The 14,047-nt window shown below is 57.2% G+C and overlaps 1 protein-coding gene across 1 annotated transcript in view; it reads right to left on the bottom strand.

Moving 5' to 3' along the window:
- Window positions 1–11,551, bottom strand: part of LOC140411435 (putative nuclease HARBI1) — a 110,400-nt gene extending 98,849 nt beyond the window's left edge. Inside the window, 3 exon segments of the mRNA XM_072500540.1 lie at window positions 10,348–10,639; window positions 10,642–10,915; window positions 10,917–11,551. Of these exon segments, the coding sequence (XP_072356641.1) occupies window positions 10,348–10,639; window positions 10,642–10,915; window positions 10,917–11,551 (1,201 nt within the window).
- Between the last annotated feature and the right edge of the window lie 2,496 nt (window positions 11,552–14,047).

Genomic DNA, 14,047 nt, shown 5'->3' with positions numbered 1-14,047 from the left:
GCCCAATCCCCTGTAACCCCACTTAAACTTTTGGACATTTGGGGGAAAATTAGCGTGGCCAATCTACCTAGCCTGCGCATCTTTGGACTGTGGGAGGAAACCGGAGCACCCGGAGGAAACCGACGCAGACACGGGAGAACGTGCAGACTCCACACAGACAGTCACCCAAAGTTGGAATTGAACCCGGGTCTCTTTCAATTGTAAAATACAATCGCTAGTGACGTAGGTAGTAGCAAAGTTGCTGGAGTCCATTATATAGGATTTCACAGAACAGCTTTTGGAAAGCAGTGGTATAATCAGACAGAGTCAGCAGGGATTTCTGAAAGGGAAATCAGGCTTGACAAAACTCCTAGAATTCGTTGAAGATGAAACTAGCAGAATTGGCCAGGGAGAACCAGTTGATGTTGTTTATTTAGACTTTCAGAAGGCTTTCGACAAGGTGTCACACAACAGATTACTATGTAAAGCTAAAGCACATGGGATTGCGGCTAGTGTCCTGAGATGGACAGAAAGCTGTAGTATAATGTGGATAATCCACAAGGTTATCTACTTAAAGGTTATCCACTTCGATTGCAAAAATAGGAAGGCAGATTATTATTTAAATGGGTATAAATTGAGAGAGGTAGATATTCAGCAAGACCTTGATATCCTCATCATCAGTCCCTGAAAGTAAGCACGCAGCTACAGCAAGCTGTAAAGAAAGCAAATGGTATGTTGGCCTTCATAGCGAGAGGATTTGAGTAAAGGAAAAGGGCTGTTTTATTGCAATTGTTTATGGCATTGGTGAGGCCACACCTGGAGTATTGTGTGCAGTTTTGGTGTCCTTATCTGAGGAAGGATGTTCTTGCTATGAAGGGTGTGCAGCGAAGGTTTTCCAGGCTGATTCCCGGGATGACGGGACTGTCATATGAGGAGAAACTAATTTGGTTTGGATTATATTCATTGGAGTTTAGAAGAGTGAGAGGGGATCTCATAGAAACTTATAAATTTCTGACAGGATTAGACAGGGTAGATTCAGAAAGAATGTTCCCGATGGTGGGGGAGTCCAGAACTAGGGGCCATAGTTTGAGGATAAGGGATAAACCTTTTAGGATTGAGGTGAGGAGATGTCCCCCCCCCCCCCCCCCCCCACCCCCACCCCCCATCCTCCCCTCTGCCACCCTTCTTCTTTGCGATCTCAGCCTGTTGATTTCCAGGCTTCCCCCACTCAGGTTTGTCATGATATTCAGATAAACATCATGGTGCAAACACACATACACACTGATGGACAGATCAATGGACCAATCAACACACACGCAACATCACAGCCAATCACAAGCAAGGGCACAGTTCCCGCTCATTCCAGCAGGAGACAGCTCAGAGCACAGAGCTCACAGCAAGCCACTCAGACATCCACCATGTGTTGAGTGCCTCTCCAAGATAGTGTTAGGGCTGGGTCCACAGGTTAAAGGGTAATGAACGAACCACAGTAACAAGTTTACAGATGTTGTTATTGATAGTAATGAAACAGAGTTGTACCAAAAGCAACCGTGTTGGTTCATCTGTGCAGCAGAGCACCCAACACGACATAGTATCAGGTTTGGAACCCAGTAACTGTGAGATCTACCTACACACCTTCAGGAATCCGCCATCCTGCGCCACAGACACCATCAGCCCGCCGCAGCCGCTCCAAATCGCTGGAAACCTCGGCGTCAATTGGAAGCTGTTCAAACAGCGCTTCCAGTTCTTCCTAGAAGCCACAGAAAGGGAGAACGCTTCGGACACCAGGAAAATCGCCCTCCTCCTCTCCACGGCAGGGCAACACGCCATCCACATCTACAACTCCCTGGTGTTCGCGGAAGGTGAGGACAAGACAAAGTACCAAGACAGTCCTCCTTAAACTCGATCAACACTTCAGCGTCGAGGTAAATGAGAGCTTCGAGAGGTACATCTTCCAGCAGCGCCTGCAGGGTGAGGATGAGCCATTTCAATCTTTCCTAACACACCTCCGTATCCTCGCGCAGTCCTGCGGTTACGAGACGACCTCCGATTCCATGATTCGGGACCAGATAGTTTTTGGGGTCACCTCGGGCACCCTACACCAGCAGCTCCTCAAAATTAAAAGCCTCACCCTAGCAACCGCCATCGAAGCCTGCGTCCTCCATGAAAACGCGACTAGCCGCTACTCCCAATTCCAGGCGGCCGAATCGGCACGGCAGGGGTCCTACGCAGCTAAATCGGCAAGGCAGGGGTCCTACGAGGCCGAGCGGGTCCAGGCGATCGAATTCCTCCCGGCCCGCGGCCCGGACGAGGGTGGCCATTTTGCGTGCTTTCTGCGGCCTCCAGCGCTTGTACGCGCCAAAAGAGACGTCGACGCAGAGGGACGTGAGGTGCAGGCGCACTCTACGCAGGACCGAACTGCGCATGCGCGGTGGCGCAACGAACACCAAGACGTCACGACGTGCGGCAACTGTGGATCTGCACATTTAAAGCGGCAATGTCCAGCAAAGAACCGACAATGACTCTGCTGGGGCAAGATGGGCCACTACGCTGCCTGCTGTCGAGCAACTCAACCTGCCAAAGCTCCCCAATTCCGCCAGTCTCGCAGGGACGTGCGGACCATTCAGCCTCCATACACCGAGTCATACCCTGACGATATACAGACCGGTGATACAGACGACCGGGAAGCCTTCCGTGTTGGTCATTGACAGGAACCGGATGTCTCCAAGCAGGACCCACCAGCTGATGCCAGTGAACAGTGTCAATCCGGGTGATGAATGGTGTGCCACCCTACCGGTCAACCGATCAACAATCACATTCCGTTTAGACACTGGTGCCTTCGACAACCTAATAGCATGGTCAGCCTTCTACGCCTTGAAGGTCAGACCACCGATTCGGCCATCCCGTTGTAAGATGGTCGACTACAATGGAAACGTTATCCCGGCCATGGGATCCTGCCAGCTCCAGGTGACACACAATACATACACGGCCACACTGTCCTTCGAGATTGTTGATTCATCAAAGGACTCCCTGCTAGGCGCACAGGCGTGCAAGGTTCTCCACCTCGTTCAGCGGGTACACGCCCTGTCTCCAGAAGGCACATCAGACTTCCCGGATGCAGAATTTAGGGCACAGCCCCACTCGCTCCTCGCCCACAACCAGGAGGCATTCGAGGGCATGGGCACACTGCCCTACACTTACAGAATACGGCTCAAACCGGACGCCACCCCGGTCATTCACGCACCTCGTAGAGTCCCAGCACCACTCAAAGGCTGCCTCAAGCAGCAGCTGCAGGATCTCCAGGACCAAGGGGTGCTTTCCCGGGTCACGGAGCCCACGCCATGGGTCAGCTCCATGGTGTGCGTTAAAAAGCCCTCTGGCGAACTCCGGATCTGCATCGACCCGAAAGACCTGAACAACACCATCATGAGGGAACACTACCCCATACCCAAACGGGAAGCGATCACGAGCGACATGGCCCGGGCTAAAATCTTTACGAAGCTTGATGCCTCAAAGGGTTTTTGGCAGATCCAACTGGATCAGTCCAGCAGGAAGCTGTGCACCTTCAACACTCCATTCGGCAGGTTCTGCTGTAACAGAATGCCGTTTGGCATCATCTCGGCATCCAAGGTATTTCACAGAATCATGGAACAGATGATGGAAGGCATCGAAGGGGTGCGCGTCTATGTTGACGACGTCATCATCTGGTCCACCACACCACAGGAGCACATCAGTCGTCTCCAGCGTGTCTTTGCTCGGATACGAGAACACGGCCTGCGCCTCAACTGAGCCAAGTGTTCTTTTGGCCAAACTGAGCTAAAGTTTCTGCGGGACCACATATCCCGATCAGGAGTGCGTCCGGATGCAGGCAAAGTGAGCGCCATTACAGCCATGCCGCAGCCGGCAGACAAGAAGGCAGTGCTACGCTTTCTCGGGATGGTCAACTTCCTGGAGAAGTTCATTCCCAACCTTGCCTCCCACACAACGGCTCTTCGCCACCTAGTGAAGAAGACCACGGAGTTCCAGTGGCTGCCCGCACACCAGAAGGAATGGGAAGAGCTCACAATTAAGCTCACCACAGCCCCGGTATTGGCGTTCTTCGACACCTCTCGAGATACGAAGATCTCGACTGATACCAGCCAGTCCGGCATTGGGGCGGTACTCCTGCAACGGGATGACACTGCATCATGGGCCCCGGTCGCCTATGCCTCGCGGGCCATGACCCCCACAGAACAACGCTATGCGCAGATCAAGAAGGAGTGCCTGTGTTTGTTAACCGGCATAGATAAGTTCACGACTACTCAGTTCACCATGGAGAATGGTCGCCCTCAGTTCACCATGGAGACTGACCATCGCCCCCTGGTCAGCATCATACAAAAGGACCTAAATGAGATGACCCCTCGCCTCCAGCGCATTCTGCTCAAGCTCCGGAAGTACGACTTCCAACTGGTCTACACCCCGGGGAAGGACCTCATCATCGCGGATGCCCTGTCCAGAGCAGTGAGCACACCGCCCGATTCGGAGGGGTTCGTCTGTCAGGTGGAAGCGCAGGTGGCCTTCACATCGGCAAATCTGCCAGCTGATGATTCAAGTCTGGCCCGTATTCACCGGGAGACTGTGGCTGACCCCATTCTACAACGTGTGATGCGCCACATGACGGGAGGGTGGCTCAAAGGACAGTGCCCACAATTCTACAATGTCCGGGACGACTTGGCCGTCATTGACGGTGTCCTCCTAAAGTTGGACCGGATTGTGATTCCACACAGCATACATAGGCTGGTCCTCGAACAACTACACGAAGGCCATCTCGGGGTTGAGAAGTGCAGGCGGAGGGCCCGAGAAGCTATCTACTGGCCGGGCATCAGCGACGACATTGCCAACATGGTGCTCAACTGCCCCACCTGCCAAAGGTTTCAGCCGGCGCAACCCCCTGAGACACTTCAGCCCCATGAGTTGGTGACGTCCCTCTGGGCGAAGGTGGGTGTGGACCTTTTTCATGCACTTGGCAGGGACTACGTCATCATCATAGATTACTTTTCGAACTATCCAGAGGTCATACGCCTGCATGATTTGACATCGTCCGCTGTCATCAGGGCATGCAAAGAGACCTTCGCTCGCCATGGCATTCCACTTACTGTCATGTCGGACAATGGGCCTGCCTGGAGACAACGTCCGCATCCACCTACCAGAGGGTGGCTGGTCGGCAACTGCCGAAGTTCTCCGATGCGAGGCTCCCCGCTCGTTCCTGGTTCGCATGCCTGATGGCTCCATTCGCCGGCACAATCGCCGGGCTCTTCGCCTGATTCCGCGCTCGCTACGTAATTATACACTGGTGCCACACCATCCTGTTGGTCCTGATGTCGACTTTGTGGAGCTTCCTGCCACCATGCCCATTCCTCTGTCGCCTGCGGCCAGGCCCATTCCTCAGCCGGTGGATCCTGACCCACCCTTGAGGCGGTCAACCCGAATTCGTCGCCCACCTACTAGACTGGACTTATGAGCCTGTTTGAACATTGGACTCACTAAAGTTTTATGCCACAATGTTAGTATGTTTCTCTTTTTGTCATTACAGGAGTTCGTTTTGATGCTTGATGTTTACACTTGTTTTGTTTATGGTACAAACTTGTTGCTATGTTGCACCTGACACCTTCCTATGTATTTAGTTTAGCCTCATGTACATGTTGTAGATATTGCACACACACATTCAGCTGCGCTCAGTACACATCTATATTTATTACCACATAGGCACATATTTTTGTAAAAAAAGGGGGGATGTCATGATATTCAGATAAACATCATGGTGCAAACACACATACAGACTGATGGACAGATCAACGGACCAATCAACACACATGCAACATCACAGCCAATCACAAGCAAGGGCACACGTACTATAAAACGGGGAACACCACAGTTCCCGCTCATTCCAGCAGGAGATAGCTCAGAGCACAGAGCTCACAGCGTGCCACTCAGACATTCACCATGTGCTGAGTGCTTCTCCAAGATAGTGTTAGGGCTGGGTCCACAGGTTAAAGGGTAAAGAACGAGCCACAATAACAAGTTTACAGATGTTGTTATTGATAGTAATAAAACAGAGTTGTACCATCTGCAACCGTGTTGGTTCGTCTGAGTAGCAGAGCACCCAACATGACAAGGTTTATCCTTCCACGAGCCTGAAACGTAAGCCTGTCAGGAACTGGCACTTAAGTGGCCATTAATTGGACTTGCCCACCCCAGTGTAATTCCACATTTTCAGTTTCACACCCCTCCAGGCCTGAAAACCCACCGGGGGAGCAAAATACTCTGGCCATAGGAACATAGGAGCTGGAGTAGGCCATTCAGCCCATCCAGGCTGCGTTGTATTCAATATGATTATGGCTAATCATCCACTTTAATGCTTTAAACACATTCAGTGACTGAGCTTGCACAACCCTCTGGGATAGAGAATTCCAGAGATTCACAACCCTCTGAGTAAAAAACTCCTTCTCACTGTGGTTCTAAGTGGCTTCCCCCTTATTTTAAAATTGTGTCCTCTGGTTCTATACTCCCCAACCAAAGGGAAGGTCTTACCTCATCTACCCTGTCTACCCCTTTCACCTCTCAGTCTTCATAACCCTAGAGAATACAGGCCCAGTTTCCCCAAACTCGCTTCACAGGATTGTCCCACCATCCCAGGATCAATACATGTACAGGTGCAGTTGTGCACATGAAATGCAATACTGCAACAGTAAGGGGGCGATTCTCCGATCGCGGGGCTAAGTGCCCGCGCCGTCGTGAACGCTGTCGCGTTTCACGACGGCGCGAACAGGCCCCCGCCACAACCGATTCACGGCCAGAAAATGGTCCAGCAACCGCGAGAAACGCGGTGGGCGTTGCGCAGGACCAGCGGCGTCATGCGCGACGCCAGGATGATGCCATGCTACGTATAAGGAAGTGCGCGGATCGGCACACACACACCGGGGCCCGACATGGATGAGCCCCATTGCGCCGCTCCCCGATTCCAGGACAGCGACCCGGAGGCACTTCTGGAGGCAGTGGAGGAGCGTCGGGCCATCCTCTTCCACAGACGTGGACACCGGCAGCCATGCAGCACCGTGAGGCGTGGATGGCGAGAGGTTGGGACGGCAGTCAGCGCTGTGGGGCACATCCCCCGCACGGGAGAACAGTGCAGGAAGAAACTGCACGACCCCACGAGGGCGGCGAGGGTATGTACCCTGACACTCCCCCCGGGCAACGCCCCCACCTGCCCACGCCGGGGGGCGGGGATGCTGGGGCCCCACATTGCACCTGAGACACATGTGGAATCCCCCACCCCACCCAGTGGGCAGGTGCCATGGCGTGGGTCGTAGTGTCCCCACCTTGTGATAATATTGCGTTCATGTGTGCGTCCTGCCAATGTCGCCTAACCCTGAGGTTCAGCTCCTCCCCCGCCCCCCCCCCCCCAAGGGCTAGACAGCACACAACCACAGGGAGTGTGCAAGACCCGGAGGGGGGTCACCTGAGCTGCACCCCCTGACCGTCTACGAGCAAAGGGCACTGGACCATGCTGGGGGAGTCGCCAGCCGGGAGGTAGCGCTGTGCCAGGTCGGAGGCAAAGCTCCAAGTGAGAATCCACTGTATGAATGCAGTCCCTCAGCCCGTCAGTACCCCCACTCCCCCTCACACCCTGTCGCCTGACATTGCATCACCCCCACAGTCCACACCCTCACACCCCACCGCCTGACACTGCACCACCCCCACAGTCCACACCCTCACACCCCACCGCCTGACACTGCACCAGCCCCAGTCCACACCCTCACACCCCACCGCCTGACACTGCACCACCCCCACAGTCCACGCCCTCACACCCCACGGCCTGACACTGCACCACCTCCACAGTCCACACCCTCGCACCCCACCGCCTGACACTGCACCACCCCCACATTCCACACCCTCACACTCCGCCTCCTGACACTGCACAACCCCACAGTCCACACCCTCACACCCCACCGCCTGACTCTGCACCAGCCCCACAGTCCACACCCTCACACCCCACCGCCTGACACTGCACCACCCCCACAGTCCACACCCTCACACCCCACCGCCTGACACTGCACCACCCCCACAGTCCACACCCTCACACTCCACCGCCTGACACTGCACCCCCACAGTCCATACCCTCACACCCCACCGCCTGACACTGCACCACCCCCACAGTCCACACCCTCTCACATCATCGCCTGACACTGCACCACCCCCACAGTCCACACCCTCACACCCCACCGCCTGACACTGCACCCCCACAGTCAACCCCCTCACACCCCACCACCTGACAATGCACCACCCCCACAGTCCACACCCTCACACCCCACTGCCTGACACTGCACCACCCCCACAGTCCAAACCCTCACAATGCCCCCTCAACCCCCTCACATACGACCCCGCGTGTCTAACAAAACGTGCCTTACTGTGTTCTCCAGGGCCAGAGGAGCACCGTCGTGGAACTGCTCGGTCACCCCGCCGCCGTCCAGCTCCAACCTCTTCTGGCCATAGGGACGCACGGGACAGAGGGCATGGATCACGGGCAGGAGGGCCATCCTCTGAGGCCAGGCCATCGAGTCGTGACGCACAGAGGACAGACAGAGACGTCAGGACGGACAGTAATGACTCTTATGACAGTGAGACGGACGAGGAGGGGACAGTGAGCCCGGACAGTGTCGCACAGAGGATGTCGCGACATTCGAGTCACAGGGGCATGGCACCTGGCATCGGCTGTGGTCTCGATGCACCGGGCCAAGGTTCCACACAGGAGACACCAGAGCTGGGGACAATCGAGGACCTCGCGGCCGCGGCACTGCTGTCACCCACACCCTCCAACATCGCAGATACGCTCACCTCGGTTGGGCAAGTAAGTGACGAGGCTTCTGGTTCACAGACTGGTGCGCATCACGCAGCTGAACCGGTACAGCAGGTGGAGGTAGGAGCAGCCTAGGGGCTGGACGGTCGGAGGGCAGGCTAGGCCCAGCACCCAGCTGCTGCCCAGACGGCTCACGGGTTCCTGCGCATTCCAGGCCCACCCACAGACCTGATGCATTTGCTACCCCAGGGATCAGACGACTCGATGACGGCAGTCGTCCGGCAACTGCAGGCGCAGCTGGAGGAGTCCATCCGCGACCACGAGCAGGGAGTGGTGCCGGTCATGGCTGCAACCCAGGCCGACACCGCACGGGTGGCATCCACGGTGGAGGCAATGGGGGAAAAGGTTTCGGCCATGGGTCAGGTTCTTCAGGGCGTGAGGCTTAGTGTGTACTCGTCATCCGTGGCCCATGACAGACAGCCATGCGCCAGAGCCACATGGACATTGCCACCACGCTCCGGGGTCTGGCCCGGTCCCAGCAGGCCATAGCTGAGAGCATCGGCGGTCTTGTCCATGTGATGGACGGCGTCGCCCAGACCCAGCGGGAGGTAGCGCTGTCCCTGACAGGGATGTCGCACTCCCTCAGCTCCATCGCCGGGAACGTTCAGGCCCTGGTCGATTCCACAGCGGGCCTCCAGGACTGGCAGCACCAGGTGTCGGTGGTGCAACAGGGCATGCCTCCACGCGCACCACCGTCCCTTAGAGAGGCCCGGGGGCCAACTGGCTCCCCGAGGGAGGAGGAGGTCCCGGTGCCTGACCCGGTAACCACAGCAAGGGAGGGACTGGAACACTCGCACTCCCCCCGTCCTGTCCCTGGTGCATCTGGTGGGCAGCGGGCAGAGGAGGGTGGCATCATGCCATCCAGCACGCCCGCCGACAGCCTGGCCCATCCAGTCCGGGCACGTGAGGGTGCCCGGTGACGGTGGTGTTCGAGGATCATTGCAAGGGTGAGGGCGGGAGTGCCCCCCTCCCAACACCAAACACGCCGCCGTCCTCAGTGCTCCGACTCCCGCTGCCCCACATGGACATGTGATGGAGTGTCCGTGATGCATAGAGGGCACACTGAGGTGGGGGAGTTCAGATATGGCCATGAGTCAGACATTCAGTAGCGATCTGTAGCTCAGAGGTGCCACAGGTGCAGTGTTGCTTGAGGGTGGTGCCGTGTGTGGTAGGGCTGTGCGATGGTGCGGGAGGTGGGTGAGGGGGGTGCTGGGTGGTGACAGCACGGTCAATGGTGCGAGTGCCCTGAGCAACGATGCCCACCCCCTAGTGTGCGAATCATGTGGCAATCAATGCATCGCATGCCCGCTGTCCCAAACGGTGGCGTCGTGCGGCCTCCCGGCCATATCCCGCACCCCGATGGTGTCTGTGCCCCGCCGCCCTCTCATCCTCCCCCTCCTCCTCCTGCCCCTCCTCCTCCTCCTCCTCCTCATCATCCTCCTGTTCAGAGTCGCTGGCCTCTCCGGGCTCACCTGATTCTTCCTCCTCCATCACATCGCCCCTCTGTTGGGCAATGTTGTGCAAGACGCAATAGGCGACGACGATCCTTCCAACCCTGTCGGGGTCGTACTGCAGAGCGCCTCCTGAGCGGTCCAGGCACCAGAACCTCATTTTCAGCAGGCCGAAGCACCTCTCCACTGCACCCCTGGTTGCTGCATGGGCCTCATTGTACCGGCTCTCCGCGTTGGTCTGTGGCACCATCAGGCACGGCTGCAACGGATAACCCCTGTCACCCAGCAACCAGCCCCTCATCCGGGGGGGGGGTGACTCTCGAAAATTGCGGGGATGTAGGACTGCGCCAATATAAAGGCATCATGCACGCTTCCCGGGTACTGGGCGCTCACGTGCATTATTCTCATTCCCTGGTCGCACACCACCTGGACGTTCAGCGAATATGTCCCCTTCCTGTTTAGGAAGACGTCCCTGTCCCGCGTTGGTGCACGCAGGTTGACGTGTACACCATCCACGACGCCCTGTACCATCGGGATGCCGGCCACTGAGGTGGATTGCGATGCCCGGTGCCTGGTGCGCGTGGTCCTCCGGAAAATTGATGTATCGAGCCGCGACTGCATAAAGGCCGTCGGTGACTGCCCGGATGCACCGGTGCACCGAGGCCTGACTGATACCGCAAAGGTCCCCGCTCGGTGACTGGAAGGAGCCGGTCACAAAGAAATTCAGGGCGACCGTCACCTTCACCCTCACTGGGATGGCATGTCCTCCCCCAGTTCCATGTGGTTCCAGGTATGCCAGCAGGTGGCATATATGGCCGACCGTCTCATGGCTCAATTGGAGTCTCCTCCTGCATGCCGCCTCCGTTAGGTCCTCGAAGGAAGTGCAGTCCCTGTACACACGGTGACGCATGGGATGCCTCCGCCGCCTTGGCATGACCACCTGCTCGTGCTCATCCCCTGGTGACCCATCAGGATCGGTGTCGTCGCCCTCTTCCTGGCCGACGACGTGGAGGTGATCCGCACCCTCCGCCTCCTCTTGGACTTGTCGGGCGTGATGGCCTGCAGCAGCAGCGGCTGGCACGGGGTCCTCCGCAGCCACTCCCTCTGCTGCATCCGCCTCTGCAGCACCCTCCCTGAGCCGCCGTGCTCGCCCGCGATGGATGCCCATCTGCATGGCTGCCGCTGTCGCCACGGCGGCGAACACCGATGGCTGCTGCGAATACATCACGAACTTGAAAGGGGGGAGTAGGTTTGGGAGGGAGAGGCAACAAAATTCGTTAGGAGGGCGCTTTGGCACGTAGGCAGCCAGGGCCCTTCAGATGAATGGGTGCCCCGGCTGCCTGATCACTGTTCATTCAGGCACGCACCGTGCCACCTGCCCACAGTATCCGTCTCCCGCCCAGTTCATCCCGTCCCTCCTCATCGCAGCGCCAGCAGACACAGCCCTTCACCATGCCCTCGATTTCGCCACCTTCCTGCCACGGCACTCCAGCTGGGGGTCTCAGTCCCGCGGGCAACTGTGGAGGGCCCCCCCCCCAAACCCGGCAGGATGGTGGCATAATTTGCACCGCACCCTCTCCTTCCCCCTTCTCAAACCCCCACACCTGCCCCCTTCTCCTACCCATCCCCCCTTCGCTGTACTCCTTTACACAACCCATCTTCCTTAGCCCTGTCATCGCCCATCCCAAACCCCCCCTCCCCTCCACCCAACTCCCTTCACCCCCCCCCCCGGCCCCCTCCCCCCCAACCACATCCACTCTTTCCCCCTCTCCCCTACCCCCTCCCCCCAACCACATCCACCCTTCCCCACTCCCCCTCCCCCCCTCCCCCCAACCAGATCCACCCTTCCCCCTCCTCCCCCCCTCCCCCCAACCACATCCCCCCATCTCCCCTCCCCCCCCAACCACATCAACCCTTCCCCCCTTTCCCCAATCCCCTTCACCTCTCCCCCGGCCCCCTCCCCCAACCACATCCACCCTTCCTCACTCCCCCCTCCCCCCCAACCACATCCACCCTTCCCCACTCCCCCTCCCCCAAACAGATCCACCCTTCCCGCCTCCTCCCCCCTCACACCCCAACCACATCCGCCCTTCCCCCCCTCTCCCCAACCCCCTTCACCTCTCCCCGGCCCCCTCCCCCCAACCGCATCCACCCTTCCCCACTATCCCCCTCCCCCCCAACCACATCCACCCTTCCCCACTCCCCCCCTCCCCCCAACCACATCCACCCTTCCCCACTCCCCCCTCCCCCCAACCACATCCACCCTTCCCCCCTCCCCCCCTCACCCCCAACCACATCCCCCCTCCCCCCAACCACTTCCACCCTCCCCCTCCACCCTTCCCCCCCCAACCCCCTTCACCCCCCCCCCCAGCCCCCTCCCCCCCAACCACATCTACCGTTCCCCACTCTCCCCCCTCCCCCCCCCCCATGGGGGATCGCGGCAAATGCTTCGGACAGCCGTCCCCCACCCCCCACCCCCATCCGCAATCACCGGCCGTAGATGCTACTTCCTGGTTCCTGGGATGGGCCCGCCTACTCACCTCCCTCATCCGCTTCGTCAGCCGGCACAACTGGCTGACAAATTTATTTAGCCTGGGTGAACGCCGACGTCGTGACCCCGGGACTTCGGCCCACCCGGGCCGAGAATAGCGGGGGGCTGGGAGAATCGGCTCTACTGCCTGCTCGGCAGATTCTCCGGCATGCGCGGCGCCGACCTCGATGAAGCCGTTCTCGCCGGTTGGGAGAATGGCAGAACGGCGTCGGACCGGCGTTGCGCGAAAAACTGCCGTGAACAGCGATTCTCCCAGACGGCGCGGCATGGGAGAACCGCCCCCGAATTAATTTTTAATTCATTTTTTAAAATTACTTTTTCAGAGTTACAAAGTCAGAGCTCAGATTGTGGAGAGGGACGAACCCCTAATCCAGCTCCTTGCCTGCTCCAAAAACCAATTCAAATTGAATCCAATTCGTGGTCCCCACAAGAGAGCTATACCAGAACTTAGCCAAAAGGCCGAGAAGTGATTTTTAAAATTCATTTATGAGATGTGTGTTGCTGGTTAGGCCAGCATTTATTACCCATCCTCTAGTTGACCTTCAGTAGGTGGTGCAGAGCTGTCTTCTTGAACCGCTGCAGTCCCTAAGATGTAGATAAACCCATAATGCTATTAGGGAGGAAATTCCAGGATTTTTCCCCAGAAACAATGAAGTGGTGTATTTCAACGTCAGGATGGTGAGGGGAACGTCCAGGTGGTTGTGATACCAGGTGCCTGGTGTTCTTGTACTTCTAGTTGATAGTGGGCAAGGGTTTGGCAGGGTCTGCCTAAGGAACCTTGGTGAGTTCCTGCAGTGTATATTATAGATGGTGCACACAGCTGCTACTGTTCATCGATGGTGGAGGATTGAATGTTTGTGAAAGGGTTGGAATGAAACGGGCTGCTTTGTCTTGGATGGTACCAAGCTTCTTGAAAGTTAGTGGAGCTGCACTCATCCAGGTAAGTGGAGAGTATTCCATCAAATTCCTGACTTGTGCGTTATAGATGGTGCACAGGCTTTGTGGAGTCAGGAGTTGAGTTACGCACTGCAGGATTCCTACCCTTTGACCTGCGCTGGTAGTCACAGTATTAATATGGCAAGTCCAGTTCAGTTTCTGATCAACGGTAATCCACAGGATGTTGATGGTGGGGGATTCAGTGATGGTAATACCATTAAATGTCAAGGGGCG

The sequence above is a fragment of the Scyliorhinus torazame genome, chromosome 4, assembly GCF_047496885.1.
Source record: "Scyliorhinus torazame isolate Kashiwa2021f chromosome 4, sScyTor2.1, whole genome shotgun sequence".
Taxonomy (NCBI): Eukaryota; Metazoa; Chordata; class Chondrichthyes; order Carcharhiniformes; family Scyliorhinidae; genus Scyliorhinus; species Scyliorhinus torazame.
The sequence above is the reverse complement of the archived record's forward strand: the minus strand, read 5'-3'. Positions and strand labels throughout refer to the sequence as shown.